This window comes from Macrobrachium nipponense, chromosome 6 (assembly GCF_015104395.2).
Source record: "Macrobrachium nipponense isolate FS-2020 chromosome 6, ASM1510439v2, whole genome shotgun sequence".
Taxonomy (NCBI): Eukaryota; Metazoa; Arthropoda; class Malacostraca; order Decapoda; family Palaemonidae; genus Macrobrachium; species Macrobrachium nipponense.
This window is the reverse complement of record NC_061108.1, coordinates 122909943-122932724: the sequence shown is the minus strand read 5'-3', so window position 1 is coordinate 122932724 and position 22782 is coordinate 122909943. Positions and strand designations below refer to the sequence as shown.

The 22782-nt window shown below is 36.5% G+C and overlaps 1 protein-coding gene across 1 annotated transcript; it reads right to left on the bottom strand.

Annotated features, from left to right (window-relative positions):
* Nucleotides 1-6854: 6854 nt before the first annotated feature.
* On the bottom strand, nt 6855-21159 carry LOC135216623 (another transcription unit protein-like). The gene is made up of 5 exons (XM_064252005.1): nt 21138-21159; nt 12087-12407; nt 11667-11867; nt 7657-7737; nt 6855-7378 (listed from the first exon to the last, which is right to left on the bottom strand). Exons 1-5 carry the CDS (start codon nt 21157-21159, stop codon nt 6855-6857), a joined length of 1149 nt encoding a protein of 382 aa, XP_064108075.1.
* Nucleotides 21160-22782: the final 1623 nt, after the last annotated feature.

The window sequence follows — 22782 nt, the reverse complement described above, 5'->3', positions numbered from 1 at the left end:
TAAAGTGTATTGGCTCATCTTTAGATTTATGCCAAATCAGCCTTTCATCCCTCTACATGAGCTTGCTGAAGCTTCAGGCTTCCACACCACAACTTTAACTGTTAACTTCATAGATGTAAAACTACATTTTGTTTGACATTACACCTAAATCTATCATTGCAAGATTAAGACATCCTTGAACTTTGATTTCGATAAAAGTTGCCCACATTCTTCCAAAACATTTTAATTGGCTTTCATCTTATATTTGCTTTTTTTTATTCCTTCATTTTCCCCCTCTCTCGCGACGAATTTCATGACACTAATGAAGCCGCATTTTTCTTTCTCTCTATAGAACTCACAAGAAAGCACCACTTACTTCGACTTCTATGGAACTGTGTTTGAGTTGTCCCAGATTGGGTGGGATGTTGGTCAACCAAACAATAACATTTGGCAAGGAATGAGGGAATTCTGCCTTTGTCGTTATGGGGTAGCACTTCACGACATTTTTTGTGAATATTACGACACACGCATGAAAGCTATTTGTGCAGTTTATGGAGATTAAGGAGAGACTCAGTCCAGTCCGACGAAAAGCAAATCACATGGAAACCTGACATCGATTCTAGTCGCCGCGTTACCAATATTCATGTAAAACGCATCTAAGTTTCTCGGTTCTTCGGAAAATATAACTGAAATTTCATAGGAATAAATACGCCCATTACATGTCTTCTTTTTGAATGAAGTTAGAGACGAACAAAATAAAGGATTTGGGTTGTGAAGAAGGCGGGAAAGGAATCCAAGAAGAAAGTGAAAGAGAAAAGGAGTGAAATGCAGGAGTGAATCTGGAAGAGTACTTTAGTATGGAGAGGCAATTGTACTTGAAGGAGTAAATACAGTTAATCTTAAAAGCTGTAGATGAGGCAATATAGACTAACCTGAAAAGAATGCAGTCTGATGCCAACGGAGTGAATATTTTGAAGAGTTTCGTAGAAATAGAGGGATATAAGAAACTCAGATCTGGATGGTGAGGTCACCTAGTCAACAGGGAGATGATGTAGACATTGGTCCACAGTGGTGGGATGATTAAATGGCATTTTTGGTGAAGGGGCAATTGCATACCTGAAGAGAAGACGATGTAGAAGTGTCCAGGAGGAAGGAAAATAATGCAAATGCAGGAGTGAAGCTAAACAAAAACTTTAGGATAACCTCTTTCCTTCCTTTTACTATACCTCCGTTCACATGCTCCTTCTCCTATCGTACTTCCCACTCTCTCTAACAACTCTTCATAGTGCAACTACGAAGTTTCCCTCCTGTTACACCTTTCAAACCTTCTTACTGTCACTTTCCTTTTCAGCTCTGAATGACCTCATAGGTCCCAATGCTTAGCCTTTGGCCTAAATTTTATATTCTATTCAAGAGATGAGGTAATGAGTTGAATATAGAATTTAGGCCAAAGGTCAAGCACTGGGACCTATGAGGCCACTCAAAGCTGAAATGGAATTTGACTTAAAGGTTTGAAAAGTGTAACACTTTCACTATGAATCAAGTGTTAGGAGAGAGTAGAAAGTAAGACGAAGAAAGAGAATATGAAAGGAGGTACAGTTAAAAGGAGCGAAAGTGGTTGCAGCTAGGGGCCGAAGGCACGCTGCAAACAACCTTTAGTAATGCTTACAGTGCAACGCATGAGGTCTACTGACGGCACTAGCCCCCACGGGGAAGATGGGGTAATGCTGTTTGAAGAGAATGCTGTTGGTGTCGATGGAGTGATTGTACAGAGAGGCAACTCTCAACAATGCAAGAGTTAAATGGATTAGCAATATCAGGTTGAGGTTGTAAGGAGGGAATTCAAAGGTGGAACAATGGGAAGAGGCCACGAGTTGATGTGACCTCTAATGATGTGTTGCAAAATAATGATAACGGTGCGATTGAGAGAGTGAGAAGGATATCAAAGGTATGTCTAAAGAGGGAAAGGTTACAAAGAATGTTCGAGAGGAATAATTGTATATCATTTTCACTGAGAATGCAACGTAGATAACAGGACTGATAGGGAATGAGTGCGTGTGTATCAAATGTGTAAGAAACAGCTGTGCGGGAAGGAAGTAAAAAAAAAAACCCTATGATGCAGTAGGACATACAGAAAGCAAAATACAAAACTGACAAAAAGCATATTGAAGGTGCTGAAGATGATTAGCCTAATCAGAAGTTTTTATGATCACAATGACGCCTACATTTAGTGGAAAATTTGGCCCAAGGCGAGGATGTGTCATATCTTCACGGCTGTGCAACATTTTCCACAGATAGAGTGATAAGACTGTTGCAGAAAGGGCAAGAGATATTGATGAAAAGATATAGGGAAAAAAAGGGGAAGGAGTTGTAAATGGAGTAAAGGTGGCTGATTTTTGCTAATGGTACTACAGCTTTTTAGCTGGAGACATTGAAGAGAAGTTGCAGAAATTGGTAAAAAAATGCGTTTGTATGAGAAAAAATGTTGAACCTGGACATCAGCAATATGAAGGTACTGAGGAGGAATATAAACCAGGAAATGGATGCCTATACTTATGGTGAAGAATAGAAGTGACTGATTTATACAGATATTTGTAAGTCACCGCAACCGATGACAGTAACACGAGAAGCAAAGTAAATGGATATAAAGGAAAATAGTGGGGTGAATGCAAAACATTTAGAATTAAAGTGAAATATTTTTGATAGAGAGATCAACGGAATGTTGGTAAACTTTCGTCTAGGCAATTAAAGGATGCATAAATTTGTTCTCTGGCACCAACTCTATTAAGGGAATAGACTTAATAAATGATAAAAATATATATTAGACGACGAAAATGTATTTTCAGAAAGTTATATGAGTATTAATTAATATGCTATACCATTTCTTTTAGACGATTTAAGCACAGATTTTATGAATTTTCACTGACACTAAAGGTAACTTTTGCTGACATTTTCATTTTACTGAATCATCTTCTTTGTAAAATACATGGCACATTATTTTGTATATCCTTATATGTAGTACATTAGTTTAAATTAATTGCAGAAAGTGTTTCATGTTACAGTTTATATTCACTGCAGAAAATACAGTTTTAGGATTTTGATTTACATTTTGGGACACGTTTTTATCATATGTGTGGTTACAATAAATGAATTCTGCTGACTATTCTTATTTTCCTGGTCTTAAACCCACTCCATTTACCCAACGATATATTTTTGTGACAATCTGCTTTGTAAATTTATTTTATTATTATTATTAGTACTAGTAGATATATCTTATAAAACTCTTAAAAAGCAGGCTGTTAACCAAGATGCCAATGGATTGTGATGTTGTATATCATATATGCAGATACCAAGCAATGTATATATATATATATATATATATATATATATATATATATATATATATATATATATATATATATTTGTGTGTGTGTGTGTGTGTGTGTGTGTGTGTGTGTGTGTGTGTGTGTATAAAAGGTTACATTCCCCTTTTGTCACTAAAATTAAAATCAGTTGTAGTGCTACTCACTAGTCACACCAGTGCATGCTGCAGCAATGAAAGAAAACGAATCTTCAAGTTGAATAAGAGAAAACTAAATTTTACAAGGTAAACTCAAACTTTTCTAAACCTTATAAATTACTTTTCTCGTACTCTTTAAATTATAAAGATTAATGAATGTAAATGCTATGCTGCAACGTTTATAAAGTGTAAAAGCAAGAGAAAATATGTCCACTTAAACAGTGATTGTTTTATATGAAAAAAATGAAAAACGGCAGTAGACTAACATTTGGAATTTCACTGGCACTAGATGTTCAGCGTAAGACAGTTTTATATTATTTTTAGGTATACTATATTCCCCTGTTAGGAATACAGTATTTGGTACAGTATTCTGAAGTTGGACCTTTCACTTAAGTTCTTCTCTCGCTCGTTCATGCAACTTTCAAAGTGACGCCACTATACACATGGTAGTATCCACAGGTCCTATGGCTGAGAGAATATAATCTAGAATTTAAACCAAAGGCCAAGCGCTGGGACCTAAGAGGTCACGCAGCGCTGAAAGAGAAACTGACGGAAAGTTTGAAAGGTGTAACTGAAGAAAAACTTCCCAGTTGCAACATGAATCAATTATTAGGAGAGGGTGGAAAGTCAGATGGAAGAAAATGAATATGAACGGAGGTACATTAAAGGGAATGAAGGAGGTTGCAGCTAGTGGTCGAAGGGACGCGACGCTGCAAAGACCCTTAAGTAATGCCTACAGTATACCACGTGAGGTGCAGTGTGGGGACTAACCCCCCGCCCCCCACCCCCCTCGGGACCTACGATTCAGGTCAAGGGACACAAGGCAGTGATTTGTACATCGTTCATCAATAGTTCAGTTCATCACGATTCATGAACCAATTACGATAAAGTTTACTGTGCCTATTTACAAAAGCTATCAGTCAACTGTAATCTAGTTTATTCAAATCGCAGTAATGACGCCAGACAATGAAGCAGTAGAGTATCTCAAATTAAATTTAAATACAGATAACTTCTTACATACACCAGCACTCAATGATGCAAGAAAATGAATTCATTTCTAACATTTTATATTCATTAATAACCATCGAATACGCCAGAAGGCAGATGTCGCTTCGCACGCATTACTATAAGTGATGTTATACAAACAATCACACTTTACGTGACCTATTATATAACGGAATAAAAGAAACGAGACCAACTGCCAAATTCAATTAAATACCTTTATTACCACAATCATCACTGAATCAGGTGAACCTGGTTCATTCAATGTAAGTTTTTCTTTATAATATGGAATCCTCTATTTCCTCTTGAATGATCATATAATACGATTCTTACCATTTTTTCCTCATTTACTCATTTCCTCCTAATCTATAACGATTCTTCCGAAGATTCGTCTTCAACATCATGAAATACCAACTTTTAAGGCTGACACTGAAGACCTAAAAACAATCGTAGAGTCCTTCTTCAGATTCCCATCTCTTGGACATTTTGCATTTGGTATTTACCAAAAGAAACCAATAATCAATCTAGAATAGTTTTTGCTTATAATTCCGTATGAGAAAAAAAATGCTGGAACTGCCACTCTGAAGATGATAAAAACTGAACCTTAAAAGAAAGTTGAGGAGTCATCACTAAAGTGTGATGCTTTACTCAAAACTGAATCAATTGTAGCTATATTTCTAACTCAGCTAAAAATAAATGAAAAATATCGGTGGCAGGGAGGGGAATGAAAGTGAAATGATTTCGTTTTATGTCTAATTTTGAATCATACTGGATTAATAGCCTTTCTTTTAGTGCGAGGAATCGCAATGAGAAAGGTCGAAGAAAGGCGAACTCTAATAGACACTATAATTACTTTCGGTTCATACGCAGGTTTCCATAACATTACCCCTAGTCAGTGGATTAAAAAGAAAGGATCTTCAAATATTCTGTCAGGCGAATTCCTCTTCAAAAGAGAGGCTTTGCTATTATGTCACGAAGTAATAAATCACACCAATTTCCTTATAGAATCTGCTGCAAGCATGATTTAAATTTAGATTAAAAACAGGAATGTACTGGTCCACAATCATTGCCTTTGGGCAAGCAATGATACTTTTTTTTTAGCGTCGGCCAGCTCGAAAAAGTTGACGTTGACGATAAATGGCAGAGAATTATAGTCCAGGATATGCCAGTACTAAAAAGCGATAATTCACACGCAACTTCTACTGAATGAATACCTTTTATCCTTACATGCTATGAAGTCTTCAAGAGGTTAAGAAGTACACGTTAGAGAATCGATGGCAATGACTTTTGAGGAACTCTCTATTATAGGCGCTTTGTCCGCAACAACGTTTTCATGTAGGACAAAACTATAAAGGAACGAAACCCTTTTTCATAAAGTTTAAAAATAGCTTCCAAAGATAATCTGAGATTCATGTTTCAAATTATCCGATCCTTTTGTAGTATATCTTCAGACGCATCGTTGACCCAAATCATTTCACAATTCCAGCGTCTTCTCTATCATGTGAGTGAGCTCCAAAACAAGAGTAAATCATTTTTTTTACAGTAAAATACTCTTAGATGTGACTTCAACCCAAATGACAATGAAAACTTAAATATATTAATTTTTTCTTACCTGAATTACTGTATTAGTAAGTAGAACTGAAAACAGCAAAATCTACACACGTTGGTTCTAACCTAAATTATAGGCAATACCACAGCAACAATATGCAAAGACAAATAAACGATTTAAACACTTAAATAAACTCCTGAGCAATTATTCTACCTTTTCCCTAAGTAATTTCACATAAAACAATGGCATTTAACTATATTTTCTTATTCACAATTACAATAGATAAAAGAGGACTTATATAATACATTACTAGGAAGTAGATGTGTCAAGGAATCCAAAGAATCAGAAAATCCAGTGCTGGCCTAGTTTTAAGACCAGCACCACAGACCGAGAAATACTCTAAAAAAAATTTTGTTTATAACTGCTATCCATCAGGTCATCGGCCACAGAGCTGCCCAGAAATTAGAAATCTTAGTCACCCTAGGAAAGCTATTCCCGGATACTGGTCAGAAGAACATACGCATAAAGACTAAAACTATCACACTGGAATCCATAGAATCCCTGATAGTGAACACTACAAAAAATATATATGAAGTGCTGATGAAACTTGTGTGGGATTATCAAATCCTTTTCAGACAAAGCAATTTACAGTAACAGAAGTTGAGAATCTGCAGCGAAGTCCATTCTCAGCTGACTGATTATCCTGTGGACAGACAGTCTGAAACACCTCCATCACAGCAGTGGAGAACAATCTGCATCTCGGATGGCATGCACTGACATGGTAGACATAATATTCGGCCTATTTCATGAAGAGGCTTGCAGTTGCATTACCATGTTTAAAGAGTCATGGTCACAGGATGAATTGTGTCTAACAGTTCTAATCTTACTCTGCTCAGATGATGAACTTCCAAAAGAAGTTGAATTTTGTCTAACATCTGTTTTCTTACTCTGCTCAGATGATGAACTTCCTAAAGAAGTTGAATTGTGTCTAACACCTGTTTTGTTACTCTGCTCAGATGATGAACTTCCAAAAGAAGTTGAATTGTGTCTAACATCTGTTTTCTTACTCTGCTCAGATGATGAACTTCCTAAAGAAGTAGAATTGTGTCTAACACCTGTTTTGTTACTCTGCTCAGATGATGAACTTCCAAAAGAAGTTGAATTTTGTCTAACATCTGTTTTCTTACTCTGCTCAGATGATGAACTTCCTAAAGAAGTAGGATTGTGTCTAACACCTGTTTTCTTACTCTGCTCAGATGATGAACTTCCTAAATAAGTTGAATTGTGTCTAACACCTGTTTTCTTACTCTGCACATGTGATGAACTTTCTAAATAAGTTGAATTGTGTCTAACACCTGTTTTCTTACACTACTTAGATGATGAACTTCCTAAATAAGTTGATTTGTGTCTAACACCTGTTTTCCTACACTGCTCAGATGATGAACTTTCTAAATAAGTTGAACTGTGTCTAACACCTGTTTTCTTACTCTGCTCAGATGATGAACTTCCAAAAGAAATTGAATTGTGTCTAACACCTGTTTTCCTACACTACTCAGATGATGAACTTCCTAAAGAAGTTGAATTGTGTCTACACCTGTTTTCTTACTCTGCTCAGATGATGAACTTCCTAAATAAGTAGAATTGTGTCTAACACCTGTTTTGTTACTCTGCTCAGATGATGAACTTCCTAAAGAAGTAGAATTGTGTCTAACACCTGTTTTCCTACACTACTCAGATGATGAACTTCCTAAATAAGTTGAATTGTGTCTAACACCTGTTTTCTTACACTGCTCAAATGATGAACTTTCTAAATAAGTTGAATTGTGTCTAACACCTGTTTTCTTACACTGCTCAAATGATGAACTTCCTAAATAAGTTGAATTGTGTCTAACACCTGTTTTCCTACACTGCTCAGATGATGAACTTCCTAAATAAGTTGAATTGTGTCTAACACCTGTTTTCTTACACTGCTCAAATGATGAACTTTCTAAATAAGTTGAATTGTGTCTAACACCTGTTTTCCTACGCTACTTAGATGATGAACTTCCTAAGTAAGTTGAATTGTGTCTAACACCTGTTTTCTTAAACTGCTCAAATGATGAACTTTCTAAATAAGTTGAAATGTGTCTAACACCTGTTTTCCTACGCTACTCAGATGATGAACTTCCTAAATAAGTTGAATTGTGTCTAACACCTGTTTTCTTACTCTGCTCAGATGATGAACTTCCCAAATAAGTTGAATTGTATCTAACACCTGTTTTCCTACACTGCTCAGATGATGAACTTCCTAAACAAGTTGAATTGTGTCTAACACCTGTTTTCTTACACTACTTAGATGATGAACTTCCTAAATAAGTTGAATTGTGTCTAACACCTGTTTTCCTACACTGCTCAGATGATGAACTTTCTAAATAAGTTGAATATTGTCTAACACCTGTTTTCTTACACTGCTCAAATGATGAACTTTCTAAATAAGTTGAATTGTGTCTAACACCTGTTTTCCTACACTACTCAGATGATGAACTTCCTAAGTAAGTTGAATTGTGTCTAACACCTGTTTTCTTAAACTGCTCAAATGATGAACTTTCTAAATAAGTTGAAATGTGTCTAACACCTGTTTTCCTACGCTACTCAGATGATGAACTTCATAAATAAGTTGAATTGTGTCTAACACCTGTTTTCTTACTCTGCTCAGATGATGAACTTCCCAAATAAGTTGAATTGTATCTAACACCTGTTTTCCTACACTGCTCAGATGATGAACTTCCTAAACAAGTTGAATTGTGTCTAACACCTGTTTTCTTACACTACTTAGATGATGAACTTCCTAAATAAGTTGAATTGTGTCTAACACCTGTTTTCCTACACTGCTCAGATGATGAACTTTCTAAATAAGTTGAATATTGTCTAACACCTGTTTTCTTACACTGCTCAAATGATGAACTTTCTAAATAAGTTGAATTGTGTCTAACACCTGTTTTCCTACACTACTCAGATGATGAACTTCCTAAATAAGTTGAATTATGTCTAACACCTGTTTTCTTACACTGCTCAAATGATGAACTTTCTAAATAAGTTGAATTGTGTCTAACACCTGTTTTCCTACACTACTCAGATGATGAACTTCCTAAAGAAGTTGAATTGTGTCTAACACCTGTTTTCTTACTCTGCTCAGATGATGAACTTCCTAAATAAGTTGAATTGTGTCTAACACCTGTTTTCCTACACTGCTCAGATGATGAACTTCCTAAATAAGTTGAATTGTGTCTAACACCTGTTTTCTTACACTGCTCAAATGATGAACTTTCTAAATAAGTTGAATTGTGTCTAACACCTGTTTTCCTACACTACTCAGATGATGAACTTCCTAAATAAGTTGAATATTGTCTAACACCTGTGTTCTTACTCTGCTCAGATGATGAACTTCCTAAGTAAGTTGAATTGTGTCTAACACCTGTTTTCTTTCTCTGCTCAGATGATGAACTTCCTAAATAAGTTGAATTGTGTCTAACACCTGTTTTCCTACGCTGGCTCAAGATGATTTGAACTTCCATAAATAAGTTGAATAGTGTCTTAAACACCTGTTTTTCTACACTGCTCTCAGATGATGGAAACTTCCTAAATTAAATTGAATTGTGTCTAACACCTGTTTTCTTACTCTGCTCAGATGATGAACTTCCTAAATTAAGTTGAATGTTTTGTCTAACTCCTGTTTTGACAGTTACCTATGGGATCAGATGTGATGAACTTCTCCTCAAATAAGTTGAATGTGTCATAACACCGTGTTTTCTTACTCTGCTCAGATGATTGAACTTTCCTAAATAAAGTTGAATTGTGTCTAACACCTTATTTTCCTTACACTTGCTCAGATGATGAACTTCCTAAATAAAGTTGAATTGTGGTCTAAACACCTGTTTTCTTACCTGCTGCAGGAATGATGACTTCCTAAACAAGTTTGAATTCTTGCCTAAACCCTTGGTTTTTCTTAATCTGTTTCAGAATTGATGAATTTCCTAAATCGTTGACCTGTTTTCCTACCACATGTTTTCCTACATACTCAGATGATGAACTTTCCTAAATAAAGTTGAAATTAAAAAAAAAAATTAAAAAAAAAAAAAACAAAAAAAAGAAATTAAAAAAAAAAAGAATAAAATAAAAAAAAAAACATTTTTCCTAGTTTTCTTTATTTTACCAACAAATTAAAAAACAAAAAAAAAAACACAGCAATCAAAAAATTTTTTTGACTTTTTTTTTTTCCTAAATTTTTTTAAGTTAGAATTGTTTTTTAAAATAAAAACACCAACAACCCAAAATAATTTTAAAAATTATCAAAACAAAAAAAGAAACACCAAATTGATTAAAAACAATTTACCAAATTATTTTTTTTAAATTTAATTCTTATTTTTGAATTTATTTTTTTTTTTTTATTTTTTATAAACACATTTTTTTTTTTCCTTTAACACTTTTTATTCTTCTTTTTTTTTATTTTTTTTTTTGTTTTTATGATTTTTTTTAAAATTTCCTTTTAAATAAATTTAAAAAAAAATTGAATTGTCTAAAACCTGTTTGTTTTCGTTACTCCTGGCCTCAAATGATGAACTTCCTAAAATAAGTTTGAATTGTATCTAACAACCCTGTTTTCCATACACCTGCTCAGATGATGAAACTTCCTAACGAATTTGATAATTGTGTCTAACAAAAACCTAGTTTCTTACCCTGCTCAGATGATGAACTTCCCGAAACCAAGTTTGAAGTTGTGGTTCTAACCACCTGTTTTCCCGACACTGATTCAGATGATGAACTTTCCTAAATAAGTTGAATTGTTGGGTCTAACACCTGTTTTTTCTGTACCCTGCTCAGATGATGAACTTCCTAAACAAGTTGAATTGTGTCTAACACCTGTTTTCTTACTCTGCCTCAGATGATGAAACCTTCCATAAATAAGTTGGAAATTGTTTTTATCTAACACATGTTTTCCTACAGCTGCAGCAATGATGAATTTTTCCTAAATAAGTTGAACTTTGGATGAACTACCACCGTTTTTCTTACCCTGCCCTCAGATGATTGAACTTCCTAAAACAAGTTGAATTGTGTCTTAACACCTGTTTTCCTTACACTGCTCAAGATGATGAAGTTTCCTAAATAAGTTGAATTGTTGGTCTAACACCTGTTTTCTTACCCTGCTCAGATGATGGAAAACTTCCTAAAAAACAATTGAATTGTGTCTAACACTGGTTTTTCCCTACACTGCTCAGATGATGAACTTCATAAATAAGTTGGGGAATTGTGTCAACACCCTGTTTTCTTACTCTGCTCAGGATGAGTGAACTTCCTAAATAACGTTTGAATTGTGTCTTAACACCTGTTTTTCCTACACTACTCAGATGATGAACTTTCCTCAAGAAAGTTGAATTGTGTCTACACCTGTTTTCTTACTCTGCTCAGATGATGAACTTCCTAAATAAGTTGAATTGTGTCTAACACCTGTTTTCCTACACTACTCAGATGATGAACTTCATAAATAAGTTGAATTGTGTCTAAAACCTGGTTTTTTACTCTGCTCAGATGATGAACTTCCAAAATAAGTTGAATGGTGTCTAACACCTGTTTTCTTACTCTGCTCAGATGATGAACTTCCTAAATAAGTTGAATTGTGTCTAACACCTGTTTTCCTACTCTGCTTAGATGATGAACTTCCTAAACAAGTTGAATTGTGTCTAACACCTATTTTCTTTCTCTGCTCAGATGATGAACTTCCTAAATAAGTTGAATTGTGTCTAACACCTGTTTTCCTACACTGCTCAGATGATGAACTTCCTAAAGAAGTTTAATTGTGTCTAACACCTTTTTTCTTACACTGCTCAGATGATGAACTTCCTAAAGAAGTTTAATTGTGTCTAACACCTATTTTTTTAATATGCCCGTATAATTAACTTCGTAAAGAAGTTGAATTCTGCCTAACACCTGTTTTCTTATTCTGCTTAGATGATGAACTTCCAAAAGAAGTTGAATTGTGCCTAACACCTGTTTTCTTACGCTGCTTAGATGATGAACTTCCTAAAGAAGTTGAATTGTGCCTAATACCTGTTTTCTTACTCTGCTCAGATGATGAACTTTCTAAATAAGTTGAATTGTGTCTAACACCTGTTTTCTTACTGTGCTCAGATGATGAATTTCCCAAAGAAGTTGACTTGTGCCTAACACCTGTTTTCTTACTCTGTTTAGATGATGAACTTCCCAAAGAAGTTGATTTGTGCCTAACACCTGGTTTCTTACTCTGCTCAGATGATGAACTTCCTAAAGAAGTTGAATTGTGCCTAACACCTGTTTTCTTACTCTGCTCAGATGATGAACTGCCTAAAGAAGTTTAATTTTCTGTGCAACCCTCACGTAACAGTCCCATTGTACCAGGTGCCTAAAGACACGTAAACGAGGACAAAGACATATACCACTTCAGCGTGAATACCTCCCAAAATATTCCTGACACTACAAACACTACCTTTAACTATAATCCATTCATCTAAGGTAGATTCTTGTGCCTACTAGACATTTGTTTGGCGGCCTCTGATTGGCTGGTGCTGGGGGGTAGGCCGCTCGCTCAGTCTCATTGTTTTCGTCTGCGGCTTAGAAAGCTAACAATATGTTTATATTTCTGCAATAATCTAACGCTTTGCTCAAGACAGGTAAGTTTTGGTCATACCACAGGATTCGGTATTAATTGTACAACTATGTCATCTTTTCCTGAAACCAATACGATAAAACACAAAGGAATTACAACGAGTAAAATTGAAGAGGAAACATTTCATTCTTTATACCTGTTTTTATTTATCATTGGATTTTTAATAATTCATATCATCAAGATAAAATAAAACTTGTGTTTTCATACAATACAATCACCCTGAATACGCTGGTGCCTTCAGATTTTAGATGCGTGTAATATGTGAAGAGAAAATTAAGAATATGTCTTATTATGTTGCATCCGTACTTGACTCAGCCTGAAAGGAAGTCAATTTTCCTTAATTCTTTGTTGTTTATTATTTCACTGAGATTATTATTTCATATCACTCAAATAAGTCTCTGATATCTCTTTCGCTTGAAAATATATTCATATAATAAAATTAAAAACAATATTCTGAAACAACCTGATTAAAGCTTAGGCTGAGTTGAAGAGTGCAAAGTCTGTTCATAGAGTTCAACTTCTTTGCTGGACTGAATTCCCCGCTTCCCTCCTTGATCTTGGCAAATGTTACCAGATGCATTCATCTGATTATTATTATTTTCCTTATCAGATATGTCCAGACATACTGTATGATATTGGATTGAAAATGTTTGGCAGTCATAATGGGAATTCTGTGTATTTAATTGAAGAAAATGTAATGATGTAACATGGTAAATATTGTCGAAACTGCAACCTCTTATATCGCTAATTGGCAATTCAAATCTCTCGCTGAGACGATCAACGCAACAACGCCTTGTAGATCATATTCTCTTAGCAATACCATCAACTCGAATCATTTACGGATGCAACATAATAAGACACATTCTTCATTTTCTCTTCACATACCTCACGCATCCAAAGTCTGAAAGCACCAGCGTATTCAGGGTGATTTTATTGTATGAAAATACAAGTTTTATTTCATCTTGATCGTGTTAATGATGGAAAATCCGATGATAAGTAAAAACAGGTATAAAGAATCAAATACTTCTCTCTCCACTTTTACTCATAATTCCTTTGTATTTTATCTTATTGATTTCAGAAAAAGATGACATAGTTGTACAATTAATACGGAATCCTTTGGCATGGCCAAAACTTTCCTAGCTTGACCAAAGCTTGAGATTATTGAAGAAATATAAACATATTGCTAGTTTTCTAAGCCGCAGACGAAAATAATGAGACTGAGCGAGCGGCCTACCTCCCAGTACCAGCCAATCAGAGGCCGCCAAACAAACGTCTTGTAGGCACAAGAATCAAACTTAAGTGAATGGACTATAGTTCTACATCTTTCAGCTATGCCACACACAATCACCATTCCTTCCTTTTATTCCTACACATACTGCCAAAAACATCCAGCTTCCTCTCCTTGAAAAAATTAATCACCATATAGTCTTCTTTTTTGGATCACGCCCATGGTGAATGGTGCAGCATTCAGCTCACATATGCTGGGCTTACGGATTACTCCCGGCCTACACCCACCAATCCACCCAGTTATGAATGTGTACCACCATCTGATGGGCTGAAGAACAAGAGATTGGCACTAGCAACCTCATCCCTAATGTTTCCCCTTAAAAAAAAGTTGACACACACACATATATATATATATGAATTTCTGACTCCCATCAGAATCGAAACCAGGTCTTTCAACTGAAAGAGATCACTGCCAACTAGGACACACAAGTCATAAAAGAAGCTGGAACCTAAGTGTACATATATATATTATATATATATATATATATATATATATATATATATATATGTGTGTGTGTGTGTGTGTGTGTGTGTGTGTGTGTGTGTGTGTGTATTATCAAACATGAATGCATGATTGGGAAATTATGCTTTTTTCTGCTAACAGACATAAACTAAGGCATTAATACTGTACATATAAACTACTATGAACGCGCACGTATGTAAAATCTAGTAAACATGGCGAATAAAAGAGATCGGCCCCCCAACTACGAATAAATCTTTGTTGCAACGACGACTTTTCACTGTTGCCTCAGCGACTGAGACAACTAACGCCATGGATTCTCAGCCGAGGGGAATGCCGTTTTCCGAGTCGACGGACTTCAGTACAGGATCCGGTGTTGTCAGGGAGTTTTCACTCGTCCAGAACGTCGAGGTTCTTCGGTCGGTGTGGGAGAAGCGTTGCCGCTCGCATTTGTTTTGCATTCGCTGGAACATAAGTATATGTATTTTCTTTTTCGCCTTCTGGATTGCATTTTGTTTATCAAGAAATAACTAATTTACTACATTGCAAACAGTTGTTCCTAATGACGGTAGGAAACGTATTTAATTCACGATCATCCAGGGCAAAGTGAAGGATTATAGATCTTCTAACTGAAGGCTCACGTCTTATTTATTTATACCTAAGGGAAAGGCAGTTCTTAATAAAAACAACTTTATCCCTTGTCAAACGGTTTACCTAAAATAAACCTAATCACTCAGATTTCAGTAAAATTCAGTGAGGCGAAGACAGGCGCCAATGTCTGCTCAGTCATTTATCCCAGCCCTTCTTTACATATCTTACTTAACTGCTGATATGATTTCGAAAACACAAGCAACGTTCGAGAACCGGTTAGGGTGACAGAGTTTAACTTTGCTTGAATACTCAAACGCACTCAAGCTGACCCAGTTACCTGCCAGAGTGATGAAAAAAATAGAAGAAAATCTAGTAAAATAAAACGAGCATGACAATGCCCCGTTTCTACCTACCCTTTACATAGTAATTCGAACCATATTCTATGGTATAGGTCGTGTCACTCCTAATCCAACTGAGGTTATAAAATAATTTCCTTTCTTTAACTTTAACAACTGAAGAGAAGTTAAATTTAATGTTAGTATTAAAAAACACATCGTTATTAATTTGCACCCAAAGGAAAACAATGATTATGGGAAGGTTTTGAAATTAACGGTTTCAAAAAAGGAATCTTTTCCAGAATCTGGTAACTCATCTCACCAAAATGTTGTGTAACTGATATTGTTTACATTACACCAATTCCTGTAATTAGAATAAACAAAAACCAATATATATATATATATATATATATATATATATATATATATATATATATATATATATATATATATATATATATATATAGATATGTATGTATGTATGTATGTATATATATATAATAAAAATACCAGAATATAGAAAATGAGTACTATATTCTAGAGACAGCTGTCTCTCTTCAGGTGGGTAATGAATGAGAAAGGTTACAGAAAAGGTGGTATTTATACCAAGAGATATATCCACAGGTAGCCGTTTAGTACTAGGTCACCCACCCTGATATTTTCTCTTTAATCTTCTTAAGCGTTGGTTGAAGGAAGATTTTATCTATGATATCTGAATACCAGAAGGCCTTTGAGATGTTCATTACCTGTCTTTGTTTAATCAACGCTGACTCTATCATCTGGTTTCTGCACCGAAATTTGCTGCAATAAATTATACGTGACAAATTTCAGTTTATTCTGTGGTTATGGTTTTTTATATGGTTAAACATAGCTGAGCTCTGTTGTCCATACCTAACTGACCGTTTATGTTATATTAATATCTGGGGTAGTGATTTTCCTGTAAACCGATGTAAGATTTGTCACAGTCCAGGCATGGGATTTCGTTGACTCCTGTGTCTTTGGGGATTGTCTTTTGTCAGATGTTAATCAGGGATTTGGCTAGGGTATTTGGTAGGTAAAGGCAAAAGGGTTAGATTTTCCGAGAGTCTGGGTCACCATCTTAATCCTGTCCAGGTGTGGGATTTTTATTTCACAAAAGTACCAGTACAGGACGTTTGACAGTTTATGAGGGTAAAGTTAGCCCCTATTCAGATAATTTCCCACTGGCTCTTGAGAAAATAATGAAGTTAGTTGAATTATATGTATCTAATAACGTATTTTCATTCGGGGATCCATTCTATAAGCAAAAATTCGGGAGTAGCATGGTTAGCCCAAGTCCTGTTTTAGCCAATCTATACATGGAATACTTTGAAACTATAGTAATAAATGCAATAAAACCCAAAAACATGTGGACGAGATACGCAGATGATACTCTAACATTCTGGGATATTAGGTGGGACAATTTCAACGAATTCCTTTCAAAGTTAACACATTAGTGCCCACCATCAAATTTAAAGTTGAATGGGAAACAGATAACAAAATTCCTATAATAATTAGAGACACGACAGAATATAAATTTACCATATACAGAAGACCAACATTCTCGCTTTCATACATTCACTACTTTAGTTATCATGACATTTCTATCAAGATAGGTTTAGCCAGCAACCCATTCTTAAGAGCCTTAAGAATTTGTTCCCCAGATTTCCTGACCATATAAGTGAGAAAGCGATTCACAAAGCAAACATAATTTTCTACCGAACTCTTCAAGACAAAACCAGAGAGACACCCAACAATAAAATAAAAATCCCACACCTGCACAGTATTAACACGGTGACCCAGACTCTTGGAAAATATAACCCTTTTGCCTTTACCTACTCAAATACCTTAGCCAAATCCATGATTAACGTCCAGCAAAAGGACAATCCCCAAAGACACAGGAGTATACAAAATCCCATGCCTGGACTGTGACCAATCTTACATTGGTTTTACAGAAAAATCACTTCCCCAAAGATTAATACAACATAAATGGTCAGTTAGGTACGGACAACGGAGCTCAGCTATTTTTAACTGTATAAATAACCAAAATCACAGAATATACTAGAATTTGTTACATGTAATTTATAGCAGCAAATGTTGGTACAAAAGCCAGATGATACAGTTAGCATTGATTAAACAAAGACAGGTAATGAACATCTCAAAGGGCACCTGGGATTCAGATATCATAGATAAAATCTTCCTTCAACCAACGCTTAAGAAGATTACAGAGAAATTATCAGCAGGGGTGATCTAGTACTTAAACGGCTAACTGTGGATGAATATCTTGGTATAAATACCGCCTTTTTTTAACTTTTAACTAAAACATTCATTGCCTACCTGAAGAGAAAGACAGCAGTCTATGAAATACAGTACTTACTTTCTACATTTTGGCATTCTTATGGGCTCCTTTTATTATATGGAAATCTGTTGTAACAGAACATTTTACCAGTATATATATATATATATATATATATATATATATATATATATATATATATATTTCTGACTGTTGAAAAATATAAAGTTTATGGGAAATAAATAAGACTTATAGTAGAGGAAAAGACCCCATATAGACTCCACTTTTCTTTCTAGCGCCCCCCGCCCCCCACCCCCCAAGGGGCGTGGCTACCCCCCCCCCCCTCCTGATTGACTCATGTACGTACGTGAGGCCTAAAAAGGGGTCGGGACAACCCCCAAAAAAAACCCCCCAAAAGGGGTGTGGCCACCCTGACCCCCATATAGACTCCACTTGTCTGGGGGGTGTGGCCACCCTGACCCCATATAAGACTCCACTATTCTGGGGGGCGTGGCCACCCCTGACCCCAAATTGACTCCATTTTTGTATTATAAGCTCATGGTTACGTACATGAGCTCATAATTGACTCCATATGTATGATAAGTTCATGTACGTACATGAGCTCATAATTGACTCCATTTGTTGCTTACAAGCTCATGTACGTACATGAGCTCATATTAGGGGGGCGTGGCCTCCCCTAACCCCAAAATCGACTCCACTTTTTCTACCCCTGTGACGTCACATAACTATAAGGGAATAAAACCATCTTTTCAACCCTCCACTATTCTGGGGGGCGTGGCCACCCCCCTGACCCCAAATTGACTCCATTTGTATTATAAGCTCATGTACGTACATGAGCTCATAATTGACTCCATATGTATGATAAGTTCATGTACGTACATGAGCTCATAATTGACTCCATTTGTCTTACAAGCTCATGTACGTACATGAGCTCATATTAGGGGGGCGTGGCCTCCCCTAACCCCAAATTGACTCCACTTTTCTACCCCTGTGACGTCACATAACTATAAGGGAAATAATAAAACCATCCTTTCAACCCTCCACTATTCAGGGGCGTGGCCACCCCTGACCCCAAATTGACTCCATTTGTCTTACAAGCTCATGTACTACATGAGCTCATATTAGTGGGGGGCGCTAACCCTAACCCCAAATCGACTCCACTTTTCTACCCCTGTGACGTCACATAACTATAAGGGAATAAAAAAAACCTAACCATTTCAAGCCATTCACCCCAAATTGACTCCACTCTTACCCTGTGAGTCACGTAACTCTCTGGAATAAAACCATTCTTTCAACCCCTGACCCAAATTGACTCCACCTTTCCTACCCCTGTGGACGTCACGTAAAACTCTCTGGGAATAAAACCATTCTTTCAACCCCTGACCCCAAATTGACTCCACTTTCCTACCCCCTGTGGACGTCACGTCCCCAACCCCTCCTCCGGTAATAAAAACCAACCATTTCAAACCCCTCACCCCAAATTGACTCCACTAATATTCTACACTGTGACGTCACGTTAACTCTCTGGCGGGATAAAACCATTCTTTCAACAACCCCCGACCCCAAATTGACTCCACCTTTCCTACCCCCTGTGACGTCACGTAACTCTCCGCCGGATAATAAAAACCAACATTTCAACCCCTCACCCCAACCCCAAATTGACTCCACTATTCTACCCCTGTGAGTCACATAACTCTCTGGGAATAAAACCATTCTTTCAACCCCTGACCCCAAATTTGACTCCACCTTTCCTACCCCTGTGACGTCACATAACTCTCAGGGAATAAAAAACCAACATTTCAACCCCCACCCCAAATTGACTCCACTTTTCTACCCCTGTGATGTCACGTAATCTACGGGAATAAACTTGACCCCACCCTGACCCCAAATAGACTCAGTTCACTGTTTTTTTTTGCGACTCATGTCCCCTTTAATTGTTTTCAAAGTAACCGGGACGTTTACCTCATCCTCCTCCTATAAAATCTCTAAATTTATATATGCATATTGCGAATATACTCTCTCTCCCTCCCTACCTCCCTCCCTCCCTCCTTCCCTCCCTCCCTCTCCCTCTCTCTCTCTCAGCCGTTACATTTTGTTTTATATATATCACACAGCTGCTTAGATATTCAGAGTATCATGATAAAGGATATTTGGCGACTGACTTCATCCACATGTGATATCTCCCCCAATAACCATATCAGAGTCAATGTTATCTGATGATGAATCACGCACACACACACACATATGAAGAAACGAGACCTTATCGCCATATTTGCCCAGCTGACTTCACGCCAACGTGAAATTTTATTTTTCATAGAATTTGAGTCATAATCTAGGTGGCGAACACAAGGACAAAGGTACACATTTCAATTTTGTTTATTTATTATACAGAGTTTGAAAGAGGTTGAAAAATCAAATTACAGACGGAATTGTTATTTTATATTTTATAACCAATCCTAAAATACAGGGGAATGAATTAATATTCCATACAAATACATACATTAGAAAAAAAACTGTACAAACACGAACGCGATAATTAGCCGCATTCGCTTTTTCAAAAACAATACTTCAAACGAAACATACTACGGCTACTATATATTTTCTAACCTGTTCCTTGACATCACACCCCTTAGTATATACCACAAACATCTTCTCCAGCACTTTCCCGACCGTGTATCGAAGACGACGACGTTCATCTAACACCTCAAAGCTTTTAAATTTATCTAACAAGTTTTTTCATATATAAATCTTCCACACACCTCTCCTCCAACAGGATAAATTCTTTTTCATTATAGCCACGCAGCATATTTTACCAATTTTGCTCATTTCATCACTGAATGTAGCTAACACAGGTAAATATTTGATTCAACCAAGTCGTATTAACCAGTCCGCTCTGACCGATGCCAGCGGAAAGATAACATATATTTGGCATAGTCATACGATGATTTAAATAATTCTTCCTTCAATTTCTTGACCGAAGAAAAAAAGTGATTGAACCTCATCTGTTTGGTATCTCTGCCCAAACGATCGGCGTGATCTTCATCTTTGGAATAAGCCACGCTCTTTTGCGCGTATTCATTATCTTCAATGGGGGCACCAATACCGTATTGTGTTAATAAGGTAGCTATGGTGGGTAGATCAACTTCTTCGTGGCCTTCCCAAGATATTTTCAGGTCTTTTCACAATGGCGGACCCTTCAATGCCCCTATCACGAAGACAGGCATATGATGCACCAGTGCGAGAATATCGAAAACCTGCCAATTCGGCATATGGATAAGCTCGAATGACGTCCGCCACAACACCGTATTCCTGCATGTCACACAGTTAGTGGCCACTACTAGACACATATTCCTCTTCCTGAAACTTATTTTCGGACAAGTTCCCGAAAACACTAACTTACAAGAGGAGGCTGATGAAGCCATGGCGAGAGTTTCACGTCTTGATGTGACAATCCTTCAAGAGATAAATGAACTACGAAAGCCCCGCTACCAAGACCCCTTTATCACAATCACTGATTACAAACCTGTTGTGACGAAGCATCAAGCCTCTCCCAGCAATGATTCAGACTAACATGAATAAACAAGTCCTATCATTCCCTCACCCAAAGGTCATCCACACATGACTCATTTTTATCAAAATCAGTATCACTCCAGGTCATGTTTCTCGCAGACACGAATAAACAAGCCTTATCATTTCCTCACAACAAAGGCCGTCCACACACACACACACACACACACACACACACACACATATGACTCATATATAAAACTTCCACACATCTTTCCTCCAATGGGGATAAATTCTATCGCTACAAGGCGTGAACTTCATCTTTGGAATACAATACTTCATCGAAACATCATATGTCACACCTGATTATTACTTCCCAACTGTACACCATAAATACAACCGACAAGGGAAAATTGATGTTATTCCTTACCCAAAGTGTATAGAGTAAGTCAACACACCAACCCTCCGTCCCTACAAGTATTTCTCTTGACCGAAACGTCATTTCCCTCCGTCACTATTCAGTAAGTAGCATATAAAACACTTTCCATTTACTTGAACATAGAGTATAGTAAATATTAAAAAACACCAATAAGATTCATCTGTATATGGAATAGATATTCTTATAAAATAATGTACCCGTTGAAAAAGAGCGGAATATATAAAACAGTCATTATTCCTCCCTTTCAGATATGGGAAATAACTCTAGTAGTGAACTGTCAGCCGACGAAGTAGCCACTCAAGTCAGACACCATTACATATATGTGTTTGGAGCCCCAAACTCATTTATTAGGAAGGTGAAAACGGGTCATGACCATGAAGCAGGAGAAGAAGAAGAAGAAGTAGCAGGAGATGCAACAACTACCACTGGCAGCCCACAACAGTGCAACCCCCGATCAACTTCGCCACCACCCACTACTGAAGGAAACGAGCAACCCGGTGAAGGTATGTAAAAACCGATGTGTTATATATTTATTTAATAATAGTTCCTGATTCCATAGAAACACGCACTCTTTTTCTCCGTTTCCCTGTTTTTCCGTTCAAATGCATTATGGGCATAGTAAAAAAACACCTATATAATTATTCATAAGGATTATTGACCACATAAAGAGTTTACAAATTCAATACACTAATCGCTGTCAGACCGTCTCAGCACGCATCCCAATATAACTTCCACGTGTATCCTTATTTTAACCTGATATGCCGAAAAAACGTTTAAGAGGAAACGACTAAGACGTCTTAGCAGATTAACACCGACGTTCATGGGCGAATGATCCTCACAGCTCATCCTGAAATAAGTAAAAAAGTTATGTGATTGAAGGTGTATGATACATATATAGAATATATCCTTAATAGAATGTAAATGGAGTAATATAAAAATCAAAGAAAAATATGCATTTACCTTAGTTTGTTCAAGATGCGGAGACATTCCTTGTACGTAATAGCACGTTTGACCCCCGACCTCCAATGTGAACATTTAAACTTTTTCAACATTTAAAATAATATCCCGTTATCCATTTATCATTACCTCCCAAACGAGT